This window comes from Chroicocephalus ridibundus, chromosome 7 (assembly GCF_963924245.1).
Source record: "Chroicocephalus ridibundus chromosome 7, bChrRid1.1, whole genome shotgun sequence".
Classification (NCBI taxonomy): Eukaryota; Metazoa; Chordata; class Aves; order Charadriiformes; family Laridae; genus Chroicocephalus; species Chroicocephalus ridibundus.
This window is the reverse complement of record NC_086290.1, coordinates 27,541,747-27,563,825: the sequence shown is the minus strand read 5'-3', so window position 1 is coordinate 27,563,825 and position 22,079 is coordinate 27,541,747. Positions and strand designations below refer to the sequence as shown.

Below are 22,079 nucleotides of genomic sequence, written 5' to 3'. Positions count from 1 at the left end.
TACTCTTTCTTCAAGTCAATGATCCTTTGTAAAGTGTTCTGACAGGAGTTACAGGTGTTATACTTTAATAAAAAAAAGTACAGCATGTCGCAAAACAAAGTTCTTTAATACAAAGATTTTGCTACCCTTTTACCATCACGTACTCTTTAAAAAAAAGAAAATTTAGACGGCCATTTAGACAACCATTCTTGGTGAACAAGAAGTTCAAATTACACTGAGGTTACTTAGTTCATGAATTCAGCTGTAACAGAAACTTCACCTACATTTAATAATAAATTTGACTTCCCTACAAAGTGATGGGATTTCACAGGCACAACCTGCAATCCAGATATTAAACAATCACGATTACCATCCATGAGAAAATTCCTTCAGTTCCTGTAAAGATGAGTGAAGCCAGTGAACCAAGAGACAGCTTCCCCATGACAAGAAAGCACAGGAGATTAGTAAACAATGGCCTCCCAGATCAAAAGGGAGAATAAGACAATTAAAGCTTACCAGGCCATACAACTATATCGGGAATTCGCTTAAACATTCCTTCCCTGAGTATAAATATCTCATGGAGGCAGTGACCTGAAAAACAAACAATAAGTTAACAAGTTCAAACAAGGAAGCATCGAAGGCAGCGCAGTTACTTAAATGAAGTTCTCTTACCATGAGCTCTGAATACCCTATCTTCTGCATCCTGCGAATATGAGATTTTAGTGTCTCTAAGATCCTGAAGAAATTCTTCATTTACAGTGGATGGAGGTACATCATTAATATTTAAGGATGCCTACAATACAAGAAAAGAAGTTCATTAAGGGTAGGTTCACTCTTACAGCATTTACGTACAACAGAAATAATACAAATAGGTTACCACTAACTGATACCCAAACACAACTATTTAAGACCAGAAATACAAAAAGTTCTCTTCCTTGTCTTCACTCACGATCCCACTTCTCCTGCCTGGTACTCAGCTGACTAGATGCAGGCAGGAAGTTCTGTTTCAGTAGCACATTCTTACCCTTTTTCCTCCTGAGAAATTTGGAGAAATGCACTAGCTTATGAGTGCATACTGAACAAAATACCTTTTTAAGGACTTCCCAAGATCCAAGAAAAACAACTGCCTGAACAGAACTAGAGAGTCTCCTTTTGATAAAGGGGTAGAGACTGAAGGTCATAATTCCTTTTTGAATTCCTCCTCCAATACAGAGAAATACATAACGAAGCAAGTACCTACTCCGCCAATTCCTCTATTAACAGATTTGTTTCTACCTACCCACTTCCCCTCCTCCTATCATGTACTGGGAGTAAAATCCATCTCAGACCAAAGCCTGATCAGAAGTCCAAAGCAAGGCAAAACTAAGTTTGATTGATCTAATATAACCAGTATACTTTAAGTAGACCTCATACAACAGAAAGGCTTTATAAAAATCCATGTTCAGTCACTAACATGCAGGTGTTTCCAGAAAGCCTCTAACTGGAAATCCTGATCAACACTTACAGAAAAAAGTTTTTCTTTCAAAGAAGCTACACTGGACATTTTGGCTTACCAACAGGCCTTGAATCAAGGTTCTAGAAGTCCAGAGGGAGAACCCCTGCTTAGGGTTTTCTAACAAAGGTTTTCTTCCAGGTCCTTACAACAGATATCTCATATGGTATACTTATGGCTTCTCAAAGTGCAGACCTAGCCATTTAATCCTCTTTTCTGAAGTCCGCTTTAGGTATCAGGCACATACAAACATAGTTCATGCATTGACTTTTTAAATGCACTTGGAGAACGAGGATTCTTCACAGGATTCCAAAAAATAAGATCTTCATAGACATTAAGTGTAATGCTTTTAAGTGCTTTGAAGGTTCCAAAACGGCATGCCTTTTTTTTTTTTTTCCACTCCTTAAAAATAGAGCCAATAAATTAATCTATACCTTTTATGGGTAACCTCCCTAAAGGAATATGTCTTCTATTACAAATGGCCTCTAATTAAGGAGTTCTTTAATTATACGTAAAGCCTGTCTTATGACTAAAAACTAACTTTTGGACTTCAACTCTTATTTGGAAAGAAAGTGTTGGTCAAAAACCTTATTTCTAGTTATTGAAGTCCCTCAAGTTCAAGAACAAGAAAACTGAAAGTTTTTCACCACCCCATCTTTTATTTGAAATACATTCTGAAAAATTAGAAGTCACATAAACATTAGTTAAAACATAGTGCGGTGCTTTCAAGCTTCTGTCATGAAAGCCTTCCTGGCAAATTAACCGACATCACCTTCAACTCAAATAGAGGAATGTTCTTGCAATTTTGTTATAAAGCCACCAGGAAAGACTATGGGCTGCATAATGATGCCAGAAAGAGCTTGCTTACAGCCCTACCACCAAGATGTATATTCTACAAAGAGTTCCACATAGTGAAAGAAACTTAAACATTTCTTTGACGAGCCTAGCCTATGCTTCTTGACAAGTACAACGAGAAAACAGCAAAACTGAATTCATTTTTCTTTCACCTTATGATGTTTCAGCCTTCTACAAAAAAGTATACCCACACATCCAAGTTTTCTTTCCTGGAATGGAGTTTTGCCTATCTTCGCTCTACATAACCTCCAGAACAGCTGACTTTTTGTGAACATGTATCTTAAGATAAAAGCTTCAACAATAGGACCAGTTACCAAGTTAACAGCAAGGAAAACAGAAGTTAATGTTCTCCCATCTGCCACCACGGCAGCACTCTATTCTGAATGGGTTGAGTCTCAAACTAGTAAGAGCTGAAGAAGGGAAGATTTAACCTCAAACAGGAAGGTTGTCAGGTAGTTAAAACATTCATGGTGATGGAACTTGCCTACCAGTGTCCAACCAGCGTTGATGGCCAGGTTGGATGGGGCTTTGAGCCTGTCCCTGCCCATGGCAGAGGGAGTGGAACTAGATGATCTTTAAGGTATCTTACAACTCTAGGCATTCTATGATTCTACACGAAACTATGTAAGGTTATGCAGAAATCAAAGAGTACTTACATAGATAATTCAGAAAGCAGTATCTGCCTGAGATATGTTCATAACTGATAGTTAACAACATTTTGAGGTCCAAAAGGATAGTCAAATGTTTGTTTTAGAGTTTTCATACAGAACATATGACGTAGTGAAAACATAGTTTTAACAATGATTTGACTTCTGAAAGAGGATATGTGCTGTTCTGACTTGTTTTAAGGATAATATTAACTTCTTGAAATAAGGTGCCTGAGAAAAAGGCTTTTCCCTCCAACATACTCACTTTGTCACCTACAAACACAGAAGCTGACATTAAGCATTGCTTAGGTGAGAGGTACATCGCTACTAAGAGATCATGGTTTTAGGGGCCGGTCACAATAAGCACACAGGAAGCCAGGTCTTGGGTTGCTGCTCTTAGCTCTTACCATTCTGACATTAATGCATATTCACACAGTGCTGTTTGCTAATGAAATAAAGATCTTTAAACCACTTCAAAAAAAAAAAAACAATGCTAGCTGTGCTTACATTTTCTATTTTAGAATTTGGTTTCTTCATGATTTCCATAGAAAGAAGTATTTTGTATCATTTCAAGTGGAATACCAAATACTTGAAGATCTTTGTTCTCCACAAGAGGGACACAAACTACTCAAAGGTATGACAATTTCTTGCAGATTATTTTAAGTATCTTGATTTTTATCTCTTTTCCACAAGTATTTTAATCCTTTAGTTTTCATCTTCAAGATTGAAAAATTAATATTCATCCATATAAAGCTTACGCAAAGCCAAACAAAAATATGCCTTTATTTTTTCTTATGGGACTGAAATATTTTAAGATTTGTGCACCGAAAGGCTGGACAGGAGGCAGGCCTTTGTGAACTAGGTCTAAACTGCTCTGTGGTAGCTCTAGTCTGAAAAAGGAGAAAAACATCATCAGGCCTTGAGCATCACAGAAGCAGGTACATTTTCACTGTTGTTAATTATAACAGAGAAATGGCATGCAACAGGGAACCCTCCCGTCTTACAGAATAGAGGCAGGAGGAGATGAGATAGAAAGACAAATGGACCAAGAGATCCCCCTCCTACTGCTGTTCCTATAATCAAATTCCTTCACGCTCTGATGATAGTAGGAGGTCAAAAACCAATAGAGCATGACAAGCTGAAATATAAACTAGGAACTATGACAGAGACATGAAAATGGGGGACCTGCAGTAGTAGTTGGGAACACCTATGAGAAGCCCAGATACATACTAGAGACTCCAAAAAGTCCTGTTCTGCATCAAGGTCATCAGCCTGTTTCAGATCACAAGAACATCAGAAGCAGAGGGACACAGCCTAACAGGAAGGCATTCAACATTGCTGGCAGATATCCTGAAGAGCTGTTTTGCAAGACGTGCTGGGAATCAAGACACTATTCAAGAATCTGCCCTTGTCCTCTGACTCTACTTTGTTCTATATTTCCGCTACAGGTAGAGCGGGAATGTCTCTCAGGACCTCTGATCACAGCAAATTAAAGCAGCTGCCAATTAAGACCAATCCTGGTCAAGGAAAATGCATCAAGATAAATTTTTTCAAAATATATTGTCAGATGGAAATCCTGCAAGTCATAGCAGATGAAAGAATGTCTTGATCAACAGATGACTGAATAAATTTTCGAGTTTTCATGCTCTATGAGATTACCTACTTCACAGAAAATGCAATCTTGAACTTACTCAAGAAATGTGTAAAACTGTTACCCAAAGCAGGGTTACAAGCACAGCCTGCTTTTAACACTGCTTAAGCTGCCTATAGTCAGGAACCTGCAGCTTCAAAGGAATTCTTAGAAAGGAGTCAGGTCTCCTGACTGACATGAGTTACTTTTCTTGCAAAGCAAAATATAGATGCTTTCAAAACCCAGAACACAAATATGTTGTTTTTTGGAAGAGATTCAGTTCAATCTTGAGTATTCTGGTGGCTGGTTTTCAGCACCCAGACAGGTAAATATAATTACTGTCAAATAAGAACTTGTATACCATTAAATACACTGAAAACACAGCACAATTTAACTTCACTGTACCTTCTGTCTTTGTTGTCACGAACAACATTGAAATTGCATAAACAATTCCCTCTAGGCAAACAGTTTCTACAATCTTGAAAAGCAACCTACAAGCAAGGACAAAAAACTTCCCTGCATCGGAGACTTTTGTTCCAACAGAAGTACTACCAGTTAACCTGGAACCACAAGTCATGCTACGTCATTGAACGTTTCATGTAAAACACTTTCAAAAAAATTGAGGTATTAATACACTATATTTAAATCATGCGCAAAGTGACCTTCAGGACAACAGCTGAATCATCTTTAACAATATGGTCTTGATTATCACCAAGACTAATGTTCAAAGGAACTGGTTCAGCTATTTACTTACTCTAGAGGTAGTTTTGTGCTCCAGACTTGCTCCAAAGGTTTTTTCTATCCATTCCTTAAAAGTTGGTAATATCATACCACCTAATCTGTACCTGAAAAGTCAATATTACATACGGTCATTTTAAATTAAAAGAATGTATGTCAGATACACTTCTTTCGATTCTATGTATGCACAAATAGTTAAGTTTTAATTCAAATCCTTTACCTACAAGCCTGCAAAGCTTTTGCACATATAGTTTTCATGCAACTGCACATTTCATTGTATTTAACTGCTCTGTACTTCACACAATCAAATCAATTGTCAGCATCTTCAGTATTATTTTCCTTCATAATCTTTGGGAATTGCGGCATAAGACTTTTCAGATACCCCACCCCCCATCTTTACTTTTAAGAAAGGTCTCCCCCTTTCAGTAGGACAAAAAGCAGTGTCACACTTTATATGCCAGTTGCAGGTAGAGGCATGTGTGTATGGACACACTGCAACATAAACCAGTCTCAGTCACACAAACCCAGCTCAGTACACCTTACATGCTTTGAAGAAAAACAGCATTAAAAAATTTTCCCTCATCACCAGAATGCATCAGAACCCATCAAACAATGTAAATTTATTTATTTTACAGACTCTTTGGCAAGAGCTTAGCCATGTGACTAATGAGGACTTAGACAAGGGACAGAGGAGCTGTTTGTGAACATGTCTACCACATGTGAAAACAAAACAAGGCTGGGGACACACTTAAACAGGTAGGAACTATTGCTATTAATTGTATAGATTAAACACCTCGTGCATGTTTATGTATGCACAAGTATTCTCTGAGAGGAGAAAAGGGACCTTTCTTTGCTATTAAGAGCTTTCAGCAGCTGAAAATCCTTGCTATAGTTTGCACCTGGGTCACTGCATTACGCCTCATGGGTCTTCCTTCTAAGATTATTCAATCACTGTTAATCCAATTATGACCTTGTCCTTCACAGCTGTTGCAACCAAGTCTACAACTAAGTCCCCTGTTACACAGAAAGATCAATTTCTTTTGTTTCCTCGCATCAACTACCTCCCAGCTCTCCTATTGAAAAAAAAGACAACTCTAAGAACAGAGATAAAAGACTACAACCGTATCTCAACTCAAGTTTGCCTCTTCAGCTTGGAAGACAGCATTCAGTTGTTCTTCCTGTGACAGCTGTTATTACATCATCACACCCATATGAAACAGTTAAATGAATTCAATGAAAAGGAAAGCACAATAAGCAGTGAAAGTTTAATGCATTTCCATCAGGAGTTTACAACAAAGGTACAGACTCAAGTCAGCTTGGTGTGTTTTCTTCTCCAAACATACTTTTCGGTATTGCCAACCTATACCTGGCTTGCAAGGGTAACCTTAAACACTTAGTCAAAGGACAAGCTAAAGCTATATGAACACGAACAACTTCTAAGTCAAGAAACAGACAGAAGTGACAGCACAGAGGGAGTTGGTGAGTTTACTGCACAGAATACAACACATGACTGCTCAGGAAGCAAGCTTTGTACATACATTGATGGTGCAAGAAGCCTCCCAGAAGACCTCCTCCCGCCACCCACACCCAAAGAAACAGGTTTAGTTGCTCAGACTAGCAAGTATCATCTATCCCTGCTGAAATGGTAGAGCATATAATAAAAAGATAGTTTGAAACATGGAAAAGCACGGTCTGTTGGGAAAGGCAACACAACTTTCATAAAGGGAAATTCTGTTTCATTAACCCTCGGAGTTCTATCAGAATGTGAAAACAGAAAGTAAATAAAGGGGCTACCTTGAACGTTAAATTCCATGCTCCCTTATACTTCCACAGGTGTTCACCCCAAAAACTACTTAAGAAAATACATTGCTACAGTTAAGGAAAGGTTATTCTATAGGCTGAAGGATAAGATAAGAAGCAAAGGGCAGGGTTTATCGGTCACTGTACAAGACAGACTCAGGAGTGCAGCTTGCCACACACTGCTACTGGGACCAGTTTTACATAATGTCTTCATCAGTGATCTGGATTCATCAATGGACTCTCCAAGCAGCTCAATAATATTAAGCTCTTTTGGGTAGACAGATACCATACAGATAGGAAGGAACTCAGGACCTTAAAAAAAACCTGAGCAGACAAATGAAGATGGAAGATAAGATGTAGATAATTGCAAGAAAAAAAAAAAAAAGCATTATTTGCATATTTGGCAGAATCAGACTGGTAGTCAGTATACGAAAAATCACGGCATCTTCACTGACAACATACAACAGCAGCCAACAGTGTTATGCATTAACTGGGCAGGTATAAGACAGACGACAGTTCATCTCTTTCTGCTGCTCTGTAGAGCCCTGGTGTATCTATACCTTGAGTGCAGCACACAGTTTTTGTCCCTGTATCTCCAAAAAGATGTAGCAGAGCTAGAGAAAGTTCAGAGAACAGCAACTGTAAAGACCAAGGAGCCTTGTAAGCAGAGACTAAAGGTCCCAGGACTCCTCAGCACGGAGAGAAAGTGGAAGAGAGGATACCATTGAGCAACCTGGAACTTGCTGCCATGGGATGCTGTAGAGGCAGACAATATCAGCAGACTTGAAAGCTATTAGACAGGTTTATGAACAACAGATGTGTAAGTGGATACTAAAGGGACAAGGCATCTACATCATCTTTGCAGATGCCTATTCTTCTCTTTTCACTTCAAACACTCTCCTTTTGCTGCTGTGACAAACTATTCCATAGAAACTATGCTAGTGTGGCCCAGTTAGAGAGAGAGAGAGAGAGAGAGAGAGAAAGTGAAGATTGCGGAAAAAACGCCATTCTCCCCCATTCTAGAACAGAGACTGGTTCTCATCAAACAGCAGCCTCAACACTTTCTCCTGGAAAAAAAAAAAAAAAAAAATCCAAGTCCAGCTCTTTAACTTTTTTTCCTTCAAAAACTAGAGATATCAGATGAAAGAATGAGTGACAAAGTGACAAAAGTCAGAATCCTGGCAAGAAGATAAGAAGATAGAGACCACCAAGATCTCCCTAAATATTATACCGTGAACTCAAGTGCCTAAAACAAGGCTTTGCATTTTAATCTGGGCCTGAAAAAAAAAAATAAAAAAAAAAAAATCAAGAAATTAAGGATTAGAGGGCTCAACATCCCCATTAGGTTTTTGCAGCTTTGACTCAATCTAGCTCATGCTAGTTTACACAAACTCAAAAGACCAGGAAGGAATTTTTCTGAAGGACAGTACTTATTTCAGACTTATTTCTCTTCCCCGTTCTTTTCCTCTACTCTTACAAAAAGTATATTTTTTTAAACCAGGGAAGAGACTACAAGACTATTTTCCACTGAAGCAGAAAAAACAAAAAGTAAGATGTCAAGTGACAGGCTTAAATCCCACTGGAAGAAAGTGAAGAGATCCCTAAGTAGACTTAATTTTAATATAATTTCCTAAAAAAAACTTCAGAAAAACAAACTTGCTGTACAAAGGGCTAGTAGATAATAGATCAGAAGCGTTACCACTACAGAACATACAACTGAAGCACGTTTTTATTTTTAAGCTCAGAGGATATAGTAGCTACATGCACAATGGTTAAAAAAAAACCAAACTAAAACACAAATTGGAAGTTTAATAAAGCAACTTGTTGATGCTCAAGAGATTCTCAAAACCGGCAAAACTTCACTGACCTGCTGCATGCTATCTAAAGCTTTAGAACATGGTGCAGATTCTCAGTTTGATTCCATTCTCCAAAGGAAGTTTAATGTACAGAGTATATCAAGTTACAAAGATTCACATTAATTTGTCCTTATAACACTTTTAATAAACCCTCCAATAAGCCACATAGGCCATTTTACTACATGTTAGGCTACCGTGCCTAGAATCCAGTAAATCTGTTAGATGCAGAACAACTAATAACCTATTCCATGAGATAAAGCAAGTTTTTTGCCTTCTTTGGATTAACTCAGCAGCGCAAGTTTTTACACTCTTTTCAAAAAAATCTTTAAATAAGATACTCCAGTTAGACAGATTTTCAACTTACCTTTTTCCTGTGAATTCTGCTTGACCCTTCTTATTGAAGATGAATTTGGAGTCATTATATCCCCATCCATTCCACTTCAGAAGTTCTTGCCTTAAAGGGTGAAAAATATATAAGTGAGATTATTAGTATATTGTACGCCCAAAATGTTTTGCAGTTCTATGGCTTTGGAAAAGTGTCTCATTACATAGCAATTCCAGAAATCAAGTACATAGCTTCATAGAGCAAAAGGTCATTCTGCAGCCACAACCGTTACTCCTTCAGATTGCATCCTAAGACTTGAAAGACAAGATGTTTTATAAAAACAGCCAGTTTAAGTCAAGGCGCACTGGATGGTGATATTCTCAAATTGGCAAGAACAACATATGAAAGATGTTTATTTTTAAATCTATATATAAATACTAACACAAATAGGTAATAGCTAAGTATTTTCAGAATAAGACAGACATTTAGCATTATTGTACTCTGTCAAGAGAATAATTTTAAGTTTTAGTTATTTGACATCACTACTGTAATCCCACTGCATTCTTAATAACAATTCACTTGACGAGCCACACAGACACATTTGGACTGAAAATATATTTTGTAAAGTCAAGAAAACCCCCAAGAACTGCAGGAATAACATAGCAAATACAACCTGAATGTGACCTCAAAGCATGCCACCGTAAGAAAGGGAGTATAAAGAACAAACTAACAAACCCGCAACTGCCAAAATACAACCACAAAATTGAAATACCTTAAGCACAAGCATACCAAAACAGAGGATCTCTTAATTATGATAAAGTCATCAGAATTATATCAATGTAAACGTATCTAAGACTCAAAGATATATGAAGAGTAATTACACATTAATCTGAATTTGCTTAAAAAGTTTGCAATTTATTTACATTAGAAATGAAGTACTAACCTAAAAAGTGAATTTTAGTTAAAAAAAGGCATCTTAAAGAAATCTAAAAACAGATTATATACCTTATTCCACTATATACAGCAAATGTCGCTCTTACTCTTTGATTGTATAATGTAAAAGTAAGATGATGATCAGGGGTGACCACTTCAAAAAGACCTCATGATTCTGAGAAAGACCTCATGATTCAGAGAAAGCATTGCCTCAAGTCAGTTATAACTCCAGCACTACGTACAAGATAACTGGGTGATGACTGATTACCAAAGGCTTTCACCATAGAGATAACATTAGCATAGGCTGCTGACATACTGTCAGTGTTGCAATTAAATAGACTTGGCTTAATCAAAATTCATTTTCTTCAAACTGCCTGTACACAAGGTTTCAAATAATCAAATGGAAAAAAAAACCCACCACGGACACATATTTCATTACAATTGTTTGAATCAGACTTCTCAACAAGCCTTTGACAAATTTAGCACTTTCAGTAAACTTTACAGAGCACTTTCAGTACCCAGTAACTAATACATTTTTGTGAAATAGCCAGTCTTTGTTGTTCTTCCACAGTGAGGAACTGATTCTAAAATTCCAGTCAAAATTAAAGCGTTTGAGCAGACAGCTGTCCAGATACAGAAGCCCCTCTGTCTGGCTGTCTCCACTCTCGATACTCCGTCTTTATACATGCAAGTGCTCACTCAGAAAAAGGCAAGGATGCACTCATGTTCGATAGCACAGGAATGCCTTGTGCTATTGCACTGACATGACAGATTATGAAAAAGTGTTCTTAATGCATGTTATGCAGTCTTTCCTATTTTTACATGTATTCCTATATTCTCTATATGTATATTAATAAATATTGTATATATTTATATGATATTCCAAAAAGAGACATACACAGGCAAGTTGTTCCCAGCTGACACAGAAGTGGTCAACTCAAGTGACTTTTTTTTTAAAAAAAAACCCAAAACAAAACAAAAAACAACCCCAAAATGTTCCCCTCCAATTTCCATCATTGCAGTCCTCCTCAAGGCAAGATTTCTCCCTCTGCTGACTAAACATAGTATTTCTATACACTTGATCTCTGCAGTTTGTTGTATCCTGTTCAGTCGGCACAGACTTGATATTAATACACAAAATCAGAGGAAGGCTCAAGCAGCTTCCCCCCTAATTTAGAGAGGTAAGTCCTCTTGCAAAGCAGTGCCAGAATAAGTACGCCAATATGATGCACGAAACAGGCTAGAGAAACTGGCTGCAAAGCTGGAGATAATCAGACAGACCAAGACAAAAGACCAGGCTCTAAAGGAACTGGTGTCATAACATACACTGATAAAGAACACCTTTGAAACTATCGTTAGTCCTGATGTCGGTACAGATAGATACTCCCCATAAAATCCAGGGGAGGTACTATTAGTTAAGCCATGAACAAAGGCCCAGATATGAGGTCTTTCTGCTAAGCTGACTGCATTCCCAGCTCTTTGCCTTTTCTAAAGGCCTACTGTCCTAGGTTGGTGTTAAGGTACCTGGTGCTTTCATCAGGCTTTAAAATACAGAACAGAGGTTAAGAGTCTTAACTCTTAAGAGTTTATTTTCAGGTTGAACTACTCCTGAATAAAAGTAAGTACACAAAGGTTTACTCTGCCAGACAACATAGCTCCTGAGAATAATTGAATTAAAATCTAATCTAACAGTTTGCATGCTTGTAGCAGAACAGCTGGTTCTAAAGCATCTCAGCTACCTTATAACATGAAGTCGGGAGATTTCCCCCCCCACCCCACCCCTGTATAACGGCCAGTATTATATCTTGTGACAGATAAACACCACAACAAAAAGTTAAACATTAATTTTTATATTCAAAACTCTACTGGGCAAGTCTGAGGTTTCTGTTTGGAGACAGGAAGGGCTCTTTTTGTAAGAAGTTATATTTGTTCTTTCTTTTGTTCCACTATACTAGAGTTCTGCCAGTTAAGAACTGTTGTTTGATTTACTTAATGTAGCTCCTAGCACTTCATGACTACACACTAAGTTAGAGGAAATACTGCATGTGGCTCCCTAAGAAAGAAGCCTAAGAAGACCAGATTTTAAAAGAAAGACTGATTAGTCGGTTCTAATTTGTAATTGACATGGTCTGCAGTGAAGACCAAGCTGTTTAGATCTTCTCACATACCATTTGAAAGGTATGCTCTTCATGAACAAGAGCTGGTGAACCTCAAGAGAATTACCTTCAGCACAGAGGAAAGCAGGAGACATCCAGAGGAGATCTGCAAGCCTCCCTGACTCCTGAGGCAATGGCAATGTCACACTGATATAATTCAAAGACTGTAGCAAAACTTTTCGGAAGGTTTTTTTTTGTTAGATATTAGTTGACGTATTATTCAGAAGACATGCAAGCAGCTCTGCAATACAGCGGCCAGGGCAGCATGCTGTTCTTCTGCAGGTCTGCCTCAATACCGCTGCTCCCTCAATAAGGCAAATACACTAGAACATACCTGCTCTGCTTTCCATTGTCTTTCCAGATTAAATTTGGATATTAAAACTGTAATTTGACAGCATAATAAGAAACAGAAGGCAACGAGAAAGAAGTATTTTTCTAATCATAAGTGTCACAACTGCATTCCTCCCTCTCCTTCATTTTCATATCGTCCTTTTGCAGCATTATTTATACAGTCACTGTTCCTTGGAAAGAGCTCTTCACACCCCAGCGCCAGTGCAGCACATCCACTGCTCTCTGTGTAATGCCCTGGCGTAGCAATTAGAGCTGCCCAACAGATTAGCACCATGCATTGTGTTTACCTTGGCTCTCAAGGATCCAGGCTGTGACTGAGCAATCAATGTAGCCTTCAACACTTCCCAAGGTTTTCATTCCCAAAATCTCAGTGTTAAACTCATATTCCATAAGAGTATAAAGGGCACAAAGAACTGCTGAGCACTTGCAGACCTAAGCAGACATTAAAAGCTCCCTCCACGTACGGGTACTCAACATATCCAATCTTGGCTTTGAGACCAAGGGACTCAAACCACACATTGATCTGCAGCTTAATATGTACCATCATTACACCTACCTAGACTTTTACAAATTATGTGTCCTCTAACACTTCAGTATTTTGCACTATCTAAAACAAGATTTCCCTTGCATTAATAGTTTCTATCCTCATTCTTCAAAAAAAAAAAAAAAATCAAGAATTTGATTGCTAAATGGTAAAAAACCAACAACAAAAATAACCTGAATACCCCATATAATACCTGAATACTCTGAATAATATCTGAATCTCTCAAAACATGGTAAAAAAGTTTTCTGCCCTAGCCTGAAAAAAGAAAGATGCTCAGTTTGGCTTAGTCAACTGCCGTGTTCATGCTACATGTGTTCTATGTGTAGCAAGACATAGTTTACACACCCTTCTATTTTTCTTCCCAGACGCCTTTCCAGGAATATATACAGCAAAAAGACTCATCAACATTTGGTACTATTCTTGCTTCAACTTCGACGTTACTCAGCTCTATATTGTACCTGAATTGTCTCATTTAAAGACAACACCCTTCCCATTCAGTCATTGGCTTCAACAAAATATCAAGCTCACTAACTCTACTTTCATCTTTGACAAAAATATGGAATATTTTAGCCAGAAATAGTAGGAAATGACCAGTTCTTTCTTGCCTTCTAAATAAAAAGCCAGAAATTCACTACTGAAATATATGAAGTACTATAAAGCAAAGATTGCTTAACTTTTAAAATATATATTTATATATACACACACACAAAATTATGTTGTCTGAATGGAAAAAACCTGAAAGAAAACAAATCACCATGGAAACAGTGACAATAGACAAAAATAATGTCACTAGGTTAGGTCAATTTAAATATTTCACTTTCATTACAATGCCCAACACTGAAATACTAGGTTTAACTTGATGTAGTAACATCAAGTTACTACATATCATCTACTACAATCATGTTGAGCATAGATTTGCTCAACAAGCCAAGTGTTTTCTGCATTTACCTGGAAAACCGGCAATGGAATAATCAAGGAGAGACTCGACAGGACACTATTCAGGTAACAGCACAATGCACTATATTAAGCCCCCAAACGACCATGAAGGTGCCTACAAAGTGGGCAGAAGCTCATGAGCTGACAGCATGTCTAGCCCTGGGTGGTGGCCCCCCACCCACCAGCTGAACTAGTGCTCCCAAGGCACCCAGTCACTCCTCTGGGCAGGCGGAGGCCTCCAGACCTACATTATTTCAACACAACTGTACCTGCCAGCACTTTCCAAATCTCATGTTTTAGGGAGAAGCATGGTGATTGCCTGAAAAAGTTCTGGTCTCTCCCTCGGAAACTGAAGAATAAGCACAGGGTCTCCCACAGATGCCCAAGCTCAGCATCTGAAGTTCAACCCATGTGGAAATTACACCATGGACATCATTCTTCAGTAGTTTCAGATTCACATCACAAATACATATCAGACGCCTCCATACACAATATACATATAATATACATACAACTGCCAGTGAAAAAGTGTTTTATACTGCAAAAGAAAAGCGTCACCAACACTTACAAAGCCTTTTATTTTCCAAGGTTTAAAGCACATTGCTACTATAACACCAGAAGTAAACACAAAGGTTTTTTTCACTTATGAGGAAGTTATGAGATTACGTTCAACGAAATATCAGAACCAAGCAATGAATGAACTCCAAACATTAGCATCATGTGATTTAACAAAGAATGGAATTGCATCATTACATAGACATACCATTTAAGCACATAAACATCAACAAAACTTCCCCCTTCTTCAAAATATTCTGAAGATCTGGTACATTATACACAAAATTTAGACAAACAGGCTAATTTACTCAAAGGACAAGCGACAGTTTCATGTATTTTCTTCGGAGAAGCAGGATGAAATTGCAGTTCAATGCAGCTGAACCAATGCAGCTCAGGTGGAGCAAAGCCAAGATGCTCACATCAATTTCCTCACAATAACCACCAACATTTTCAATTCAATCACCAGCTGATGCTCAGCATTAAAACAATGTATACATAAGATATTCACAGACACTCCTGTTCCATGATCCAAGAACCAGCACATTCTTGGAAATTAGTTTAAAGTGGCAGTTTTAAGGGCTACCACATGGGCTAAAGCACTGGTATTTTCTTAATGTAACAACACAAGTGTCTTGCAGGTTGTAGAGTTCCTGCAAAACTCAGTACATGGGTGCAGACTGAGGCAGTATTATGGTGCTAAGGAGTTACAACAAGACATTACCCAAACAGTAACTCCTCAAAGCCTACCTCACCTGGAAATTCAGAACTCTTTCCACAGATGATACTGGAAGGTCACTCTCCCTCTCCTCTGGAGCAGTTTCTCTGTTTGGGTTATATGGTCACACTTCTCAACCAAGTAAGAAAGCCACTCCAGAGTCTTTTTGAAGGCAGTAGTAAATTAGTATCAGGTGTCTGGAAATTCAGAAAGCAAGTGTAGCCCAAAGAAGCCCTTCAAGAACTACTTTGCAAAAGCATCATTTATCTGGAAAAGAGTGCCATGCTGCAGGCAGGAAGTATCTGCTGTGTTTGTCATTCTTACACTTCTTCCCTCTTGGAGGGTCTTCCCTGCAGCAAACCAAATGTAATCACTCTCAAGACTGAAGTCAGATAACGTCTGCTTTATAACCTTAGACACATTCAGGTTCTGCAGCCCATGCTTTCAGCTGCTAAAACCCCTGCAGGTGCACATACACCTGATTCAGTTGCTATTCTGTTTGCTGAATATCTGATATGGCAACACAAACCTGGATTCATATTTACAGTTTACATCCACAGTAAGCAGCTAATGCAGACAAGATTTTAGGTGTAAAATAAGACTTTAAGGGTTTAAGTATGCCAAAGCATAGTGCTGTTTGGTTTTTTTTAAGCAACTGTTCTAATAAAACAAATGTTAACTCTCCTTACACATTCCTAGCCTCGACTATATCATTACTCTTCATTTCAGCACATTGTAATAAACAAAGCCCCAAGGAATAAGGAAACTGGTGTTTCGCTAGTGTTCTTTCATAGAAAGCTTAAGTCAATTAGGGTGGATTAAAGATTCAAGAAAGCTAAGACATTATACCTGTGCTTCTGCGTATACACTCAGCCAAATTATGATTCTTATGCCACGGAATACTTTACTAGAAGCTATCCCTATTCCACCTACTACTTCAGTTGACACCAGTTTCATTTTTATCTTCAAAGAGACTGCTCTACTACAAAAAAAAAAAAAAAAAAAAACGCATGCACGTGGCTACTTCCAGGCAGTAAACGAACAAGCACTTTAAGATTTTTTTTTTTTAAACATTAGAGAACAGTCCTTTGACAAGTATTTTTTGAAAGCCTGCAAAATCAGGAAGCCCACTTCACTACCTTAAAAAAAAAAAAAAAAGACAGGTTAGTGGAGGAATCAATTGTCTGCCATTTATTTGCTCAAGCAAAATAAGATCAGTTCCTGGACAGCACTGTTTTACCTGTTGCGTGGAAAATTTTTAGCATGCTCTGTGGCAAATACATCAGATAACCGCTGAAGAACCGTTTTTGGCCTATAACATCAACCCTGAAGACTTGCACACAACAGCCCAATTTTGGATATAACACTGCAGATGCATTATGCTTGTCCATCACATTCAGCCTACAATTGATTTTCAATACTTCATGTTATTTGTTCTCTACTAAGAGGTATAGTAACATTTCAGGAAAGCCTAGTTGGCTGCAACCTGTTACACTACAGATGTCCTTACTTTACTTCAGCTCAAAATAGCTTCTAGGAAGTACAAGTAATTACTCTAGATCAGATACGTTAACAGATCATTCTATTCAGTTCAAATAAAGAATCAAGTTTAAATAAATAGCTGTACATAACGCATTCATTTTATTGTACCTAACAGTTCAGACCTCAGTAGATATTAAGAAAAATTCTTTCAGTTTTTGCTGTAAACTGCTACTTGCTTTCATATAATAATCCCTATTGTACTGTATGTATTAAACATACTTTACACTTCTATCTTGTATCCAGGTGGGTTTTTTTCCTAATAAAATTTAACCAATTAATATATCCAGTTTGGTTTAATTGGTATCAAATGATCTAACAATACATATTATATTACTTACATTCTTACAGATTTCCTGACACGTCATCTGCCTGACATTCAACTACTTGGCACTAGATGACAGACAGGAATTGCTGTTGCATATGAAGTCACATTTGCCTTCAGATTATGACATTTTCTTTTATCAGGCTAATGTTTCCATATGAGAATTTTCTTACTTTATCTGTTCCTCTACTTCAAGCATCAGCCTTGACTAGCTTTGATGCAATCACAGAGCCTCCTGTCAACTGCTACACCTTCCTCAATGCAACAGACTTGCTCTTCTGATTTATTAAGTCTCTAGGGGCACCAGCTCTTTCCTTCTTCGTCCTAAATTTCCACCACCTTAAGCTCAGAAGTCAGCTACAGCAGGATTCAGTTCAGTGTCAAGTGTTGCTTAAGAGCTGTCTCTTGTCTGAAGAGTTAAGTGTTTATAATAAAGACTGCTCTGAGTATCAGTGGTAAGATATGAAGCCTCTTTAATGTTACTTCTTAAATTCAAGTAGGAGTTAATTCATGTTGCTGCTTAATATAGTCATAATCATTACCTGCAACTACAGCATGAATTGCAAGAGTCTATATAAAGGTATGGAGATGTTAACACATTAACCTGTGTGTGAACTTGATACAGAGCAGGCAGCTGGGTACATGCTCATCCCTTAGTTTACCCTGGATAACAGTATGCCCATAATAATTAAGAGATCCACAAGCTCTCTTCATCCCACAGGAAAGAAGCTTCTCCACAAAGAGATAGGAAAATCAGTAAATCCTGCCCTACTTTCTCTTGCTCCAGGACAGAAAAATTTTAAGTCTATGAGCTACCAAGTAAACATTTAGTTACACTCAATCAATACTCTCTTTTAACAAGGGCCAAATTGTTTAAAGTTTGATTTGAATAAGTTATAATACAAGCTATTATGGCAAGATTAACATCAGCATCTGCTCCACCTCTGAGGCACTCTTACTTTCTAGCACTCATAACAGTTACTATAGTACAGCAGTGTTCTAGGGACTTGTAGCACCTTACTGTTTTCAAAGCAGTACAAGTTGAACACTTCATGTACTTAATCTTCAAAAGAACTGTATGTAAGTTTTTAGCTCAAGTCTCACCAGCAAAGTGAGCTTACTAATAATCAGTCAACAAAAGTCAACAGCGAAACATGAAAGTTCAGAAAAAGTAATTTCAAGGAAGAGTTTTTTCCAACTTTTTTTTTTTTTTTTAAGTTTTCCAGCACGCCTGTTGTCCTGTTAAGGTATAAACACACATTGTATAATTATGATCCCCATCTTCTACTGCAACACTCAAAATATGAAACTCAAGCCAGGAATGGCACCAAGAAATAACATCTCTCCACTGTTATAGTACCTAAGACTTCCCTCAAAAGGATACTCATCTAAGAATAGCATTGCTTGTCTTTTTTTGAGGACTTTTCCCATCTTGATAACCATAATCTTAAAAAGTAGGAAGCACACTGCAATCTTTAAACAAATCGATTTGCAAACACATTGTTAAGCCTTCAGAGGCAATTTTATTTGGAAACAGGGTTGATCAGATGAGCACCCACATACTCTCAGTCAGATCCACATACTCTCCTTCCTCCCCTCACTGGTGATGAAAAATGTCTGGATAAGATCCTTAACAGTTTGGTCTTTGAACCATCAACAAGAAAGCCACATTTCTGCAGGTGACTGACTGGTGACTATTGGATAGGCAGCCAGAAAGAAAACTCTGTGATCAGAAACATACACCTGAAATAGTACAAAGCTACTACAAAGGGTTTTTTTCATCATAGGAAGTCTTCTGCCTTGCAGAACAAAGGCAACATGAGAAGAGTGCCCCTAAATCTTGTACCATAGCATCTGTAGCTTTGACACCATTTCAAACACTACAGGAAGGATACAACAGGCGTAACGAACAAAAGTTGTGCTTAAGGTACTTTTGGCTGCAGCTTTGCTAGGAAAAATTAAACTAATAGTTCAAGAGGCAGAAAAGCTGAATCATCATCATCAGAGAATGCAAGAAAAAAGCATCTGGGTTTGGATTATCCTAATATTGCTGATAAAAGCCACACAGCACCACTGTACCTATCTACGGGTCAGTTATTTTTACCAGATTTTTCAATCAACCTTCTAGGTCTCATGAATAGATCAACCAGCTCCAGATTAGCTGGAAGTCACTAGAACAGGACTCGGGTGTTCATCACATGCTGCCTCCAAATCAGTATAGACAACAGAATTGTCTTTCTCCCCCATCACTCACTTCAAAATCTGCATATTATCCTGAAACACAAACTCCACCTAGACCCTCACACCCAAGCTATATTAAAGTATCAGTTTTCACATGCAATATCTCAAACATGTTTCAACCACATTTCAGACGTTTAGCAGGAATCTTAAGACAGAGATGCAGCTCTTTAAAGTTCTTTTGTTTCTATACATGCAAAAAAAATGGGCTCTAGGTACAAAGACAGTTCTACCTAAGGTGCAGACCAAGCTTTCCAGCAGCTCCCTTACTCCCATGGCAAAATAGCCAGCAGTTGTATCATTTTGATCATAAGCTCCTTGAAGTAACATGATTTTTATGCTTAATCCAGAACAAATTATTTAGAGTATAAATAGCAATCCATTATGATCTTATAGTGAATCCTAATATGGAAGAGCAATGTCAATAACTTGTAGAAGCACAGGTGTTAAGTTCACTATGCCTGTGTTTCCACAGAGAAAGAAGCTATCCTTCAGGTCACATGCATCTTCACAAAAGCCTGTTTCACCTGCTCTTCAAAGATGCAATAACTGGCTGTAGAAGTTACACAATACTCCATTTAAAATAAAACCCTGAAAAATAGCTAAACTGATATTTTTTTCAGAAACAGTAATTTCTTCCTAAATTCAAACCAAAGAAAAACTCACTATGGAAGGCAACTATTTTGGAAAGACTCATTTCTCTAGTGAGCAGCACTGTTTGACACACCTCCTGCAAGAGCATCAAATCCTCCTTAGTGAGAACTAAAAGATTTCAAAGTTGTTAACATTTGACTACATGCCCATGACATCCCAGTCCTCCCAAAGCATGCAAGCTCAGCTTGTGGCCCTGAGCCACAAATGGCCTGTTAGAATAATTCAGACTGTCCCTTGTTCTCTTCTTGAGAAAAGCTGAGAGCAAACCATAGGCTGAATGAATTTTCCTCAAAGGAGGAACAACTCTTTCACCTACTGCTTGCCCTATTTGCCTCTTTACCACCTCCATACACAAACATACAAGTCCCTGTACGCAGCTCGATGGAGAGCAGTAGGTTGTCTATAACCTAAACGGTAATATGCTCTTACTGGACAGCACACCAACACACATATAGACAATCCATGTCCGAGAAAGGGGAAATCAGGAAGCAAACAGAAGTACACCCGAGCAGAAAGGTGGGCCTCACGATGATAAGTTACATGAAACTATATCATGGTACTATAATTGTAGCGTTTAAGAGATTCTACTAGAAATACAAATCCAAGAGCCAGTGAAACAATTTGACTATATGTATTCCTTTGGTCTCAGGTGACTTGAGATTCCTTACTACTAAATACAATAAGAAGCAGAAAAGTTAGTTAATACGCTTAAAACTATTAATGTTTAAGAAACCTGAGTTAGAGCCTAACACGAGTACATTTTTGGCAGTATTCATGTAAGGTGAAGGTTTCACGTGTCTGCAAAGACGGGACTGAAAGCCCATACACAAACCTTGCTCCTCACACGTGCTACGTTCTTCATTGTAGCAGCCTCAAAGTATTTTTTACGAACACCGAACCTCTTTCCCCAGTTATCAGGGTGCCTAGGAACGACTTTCCATTTTAACAGAACGCCACTCACTACAGACACGAGGAAGAGGCTGCAAACCACCTTCCCTCCGTTTCATCCGGTCCCTGCAGCGGCGAACCGCTTCAGCACTTTACCCGCGGTTGGGCTCCTCCTCCCCGCCGCTGCCTTCCCCACATCTCCCAGCCCCGTTAACCCCGCACCTCCCCGCGGGGCCTCTCCCGGGCCCCGTCAGCCCACGCCCGTCCCCAGGCGGGAGAGAGACGGCTCTCCGCAGCGCAGCCTGCCCTAGCGCCGACCCGCACCGACAGCCGGCGGCTCCGGGAGCCCGCCCAGCACGGCACGCACCCCTCCCCCCGGCGCGGCCCGGGACCCGCTGCCCCGCGGGGACCCCAGCCCGCACCCACCGCTTCTTCGGGATGGAGCCGGAGGCCGGCCCGGCGGAGCCCCCCTGCGCCTTGCAGGGGTTCGGGGAGAGCGCTTCCCGCTCCGCCGCCCGCGGCGAGCCCCGCAGGTGCCCGGAGATGATGCGCAGCCGCCGCCGGGCGGAGGACGGCGACCCGCCGCCGCCGCTTCCCGCTGCCTCCTCAGCCGCCGCCGCCATCGCGCTTCCGTGTTGTGCCGCCGATCGCCGCCGGGTGAGAGGTCGGGGGAGCGGAAGGCGCCTCCCGCCGCTCCCCTCAATATGGGCCGTCCCGGCATGCACTGCCGCCCGCGAGCCTCCCGCCCCTCCCAGCCCCGCCTCGGGGCAGCGGTTGGGCGCGCGGCCGCGGGAGGCGGCCGCGGCCCCCTGAGGCGAGGGAATGCCCGGCCCCGGCAGCTGAGGCGGGACCGGGCGTCCCGCCCTGTGCCCCCACACCGCCCCGCTCGACTGTTCGGAGCGACGGAGGACGCCTGTGTCGCC

At 39.5% G+C, this 22,079-nt stretch overlaps 1 protein-coding gene across 2 annotated transcripts in view; it reads right to left on the bottom strand.

Moving 5' to 3' along the window:
- The window catches only part of AGPS (alkylglycerone phosphate synthase), a 56,440-nt gene extending 34,590 nt beyond the window's left edge, over positions 1-21,850 (bottom strand). Inside the window, exons 1-5 of one of the 2 annotated variants that reach the window (XM_063341578.1) lie at positions 21,583-21,850; positions 9,362-9,451; positions 5,358-5,448; positions 652-772; positions 496-570 (exon numbers count right to left, since the gene is read on the bottom strand). In XM_063341578.1, coding sequence (XP_063197648.1) covers positions 496-570; positions 652-772; positions 5,358-5,448; positions 9,362-9,451; positions 21,583-21,779 — 574 coding nt within the window. In that variant the 5' untranslated portion in view covers positions 21,780-21,850. The remainder of the gene's footprint in view (positions 1-495; positions 571-651; positions 773-5,357; positions 5,449-9,361; positions 9,452-21,582) is intronic. The other variant, XM_063341577.1, reaches the window with a different exon arrangement.
- Between the last annotated feature and the right edge of the window lie 229 nt (positions 21,851-22,079).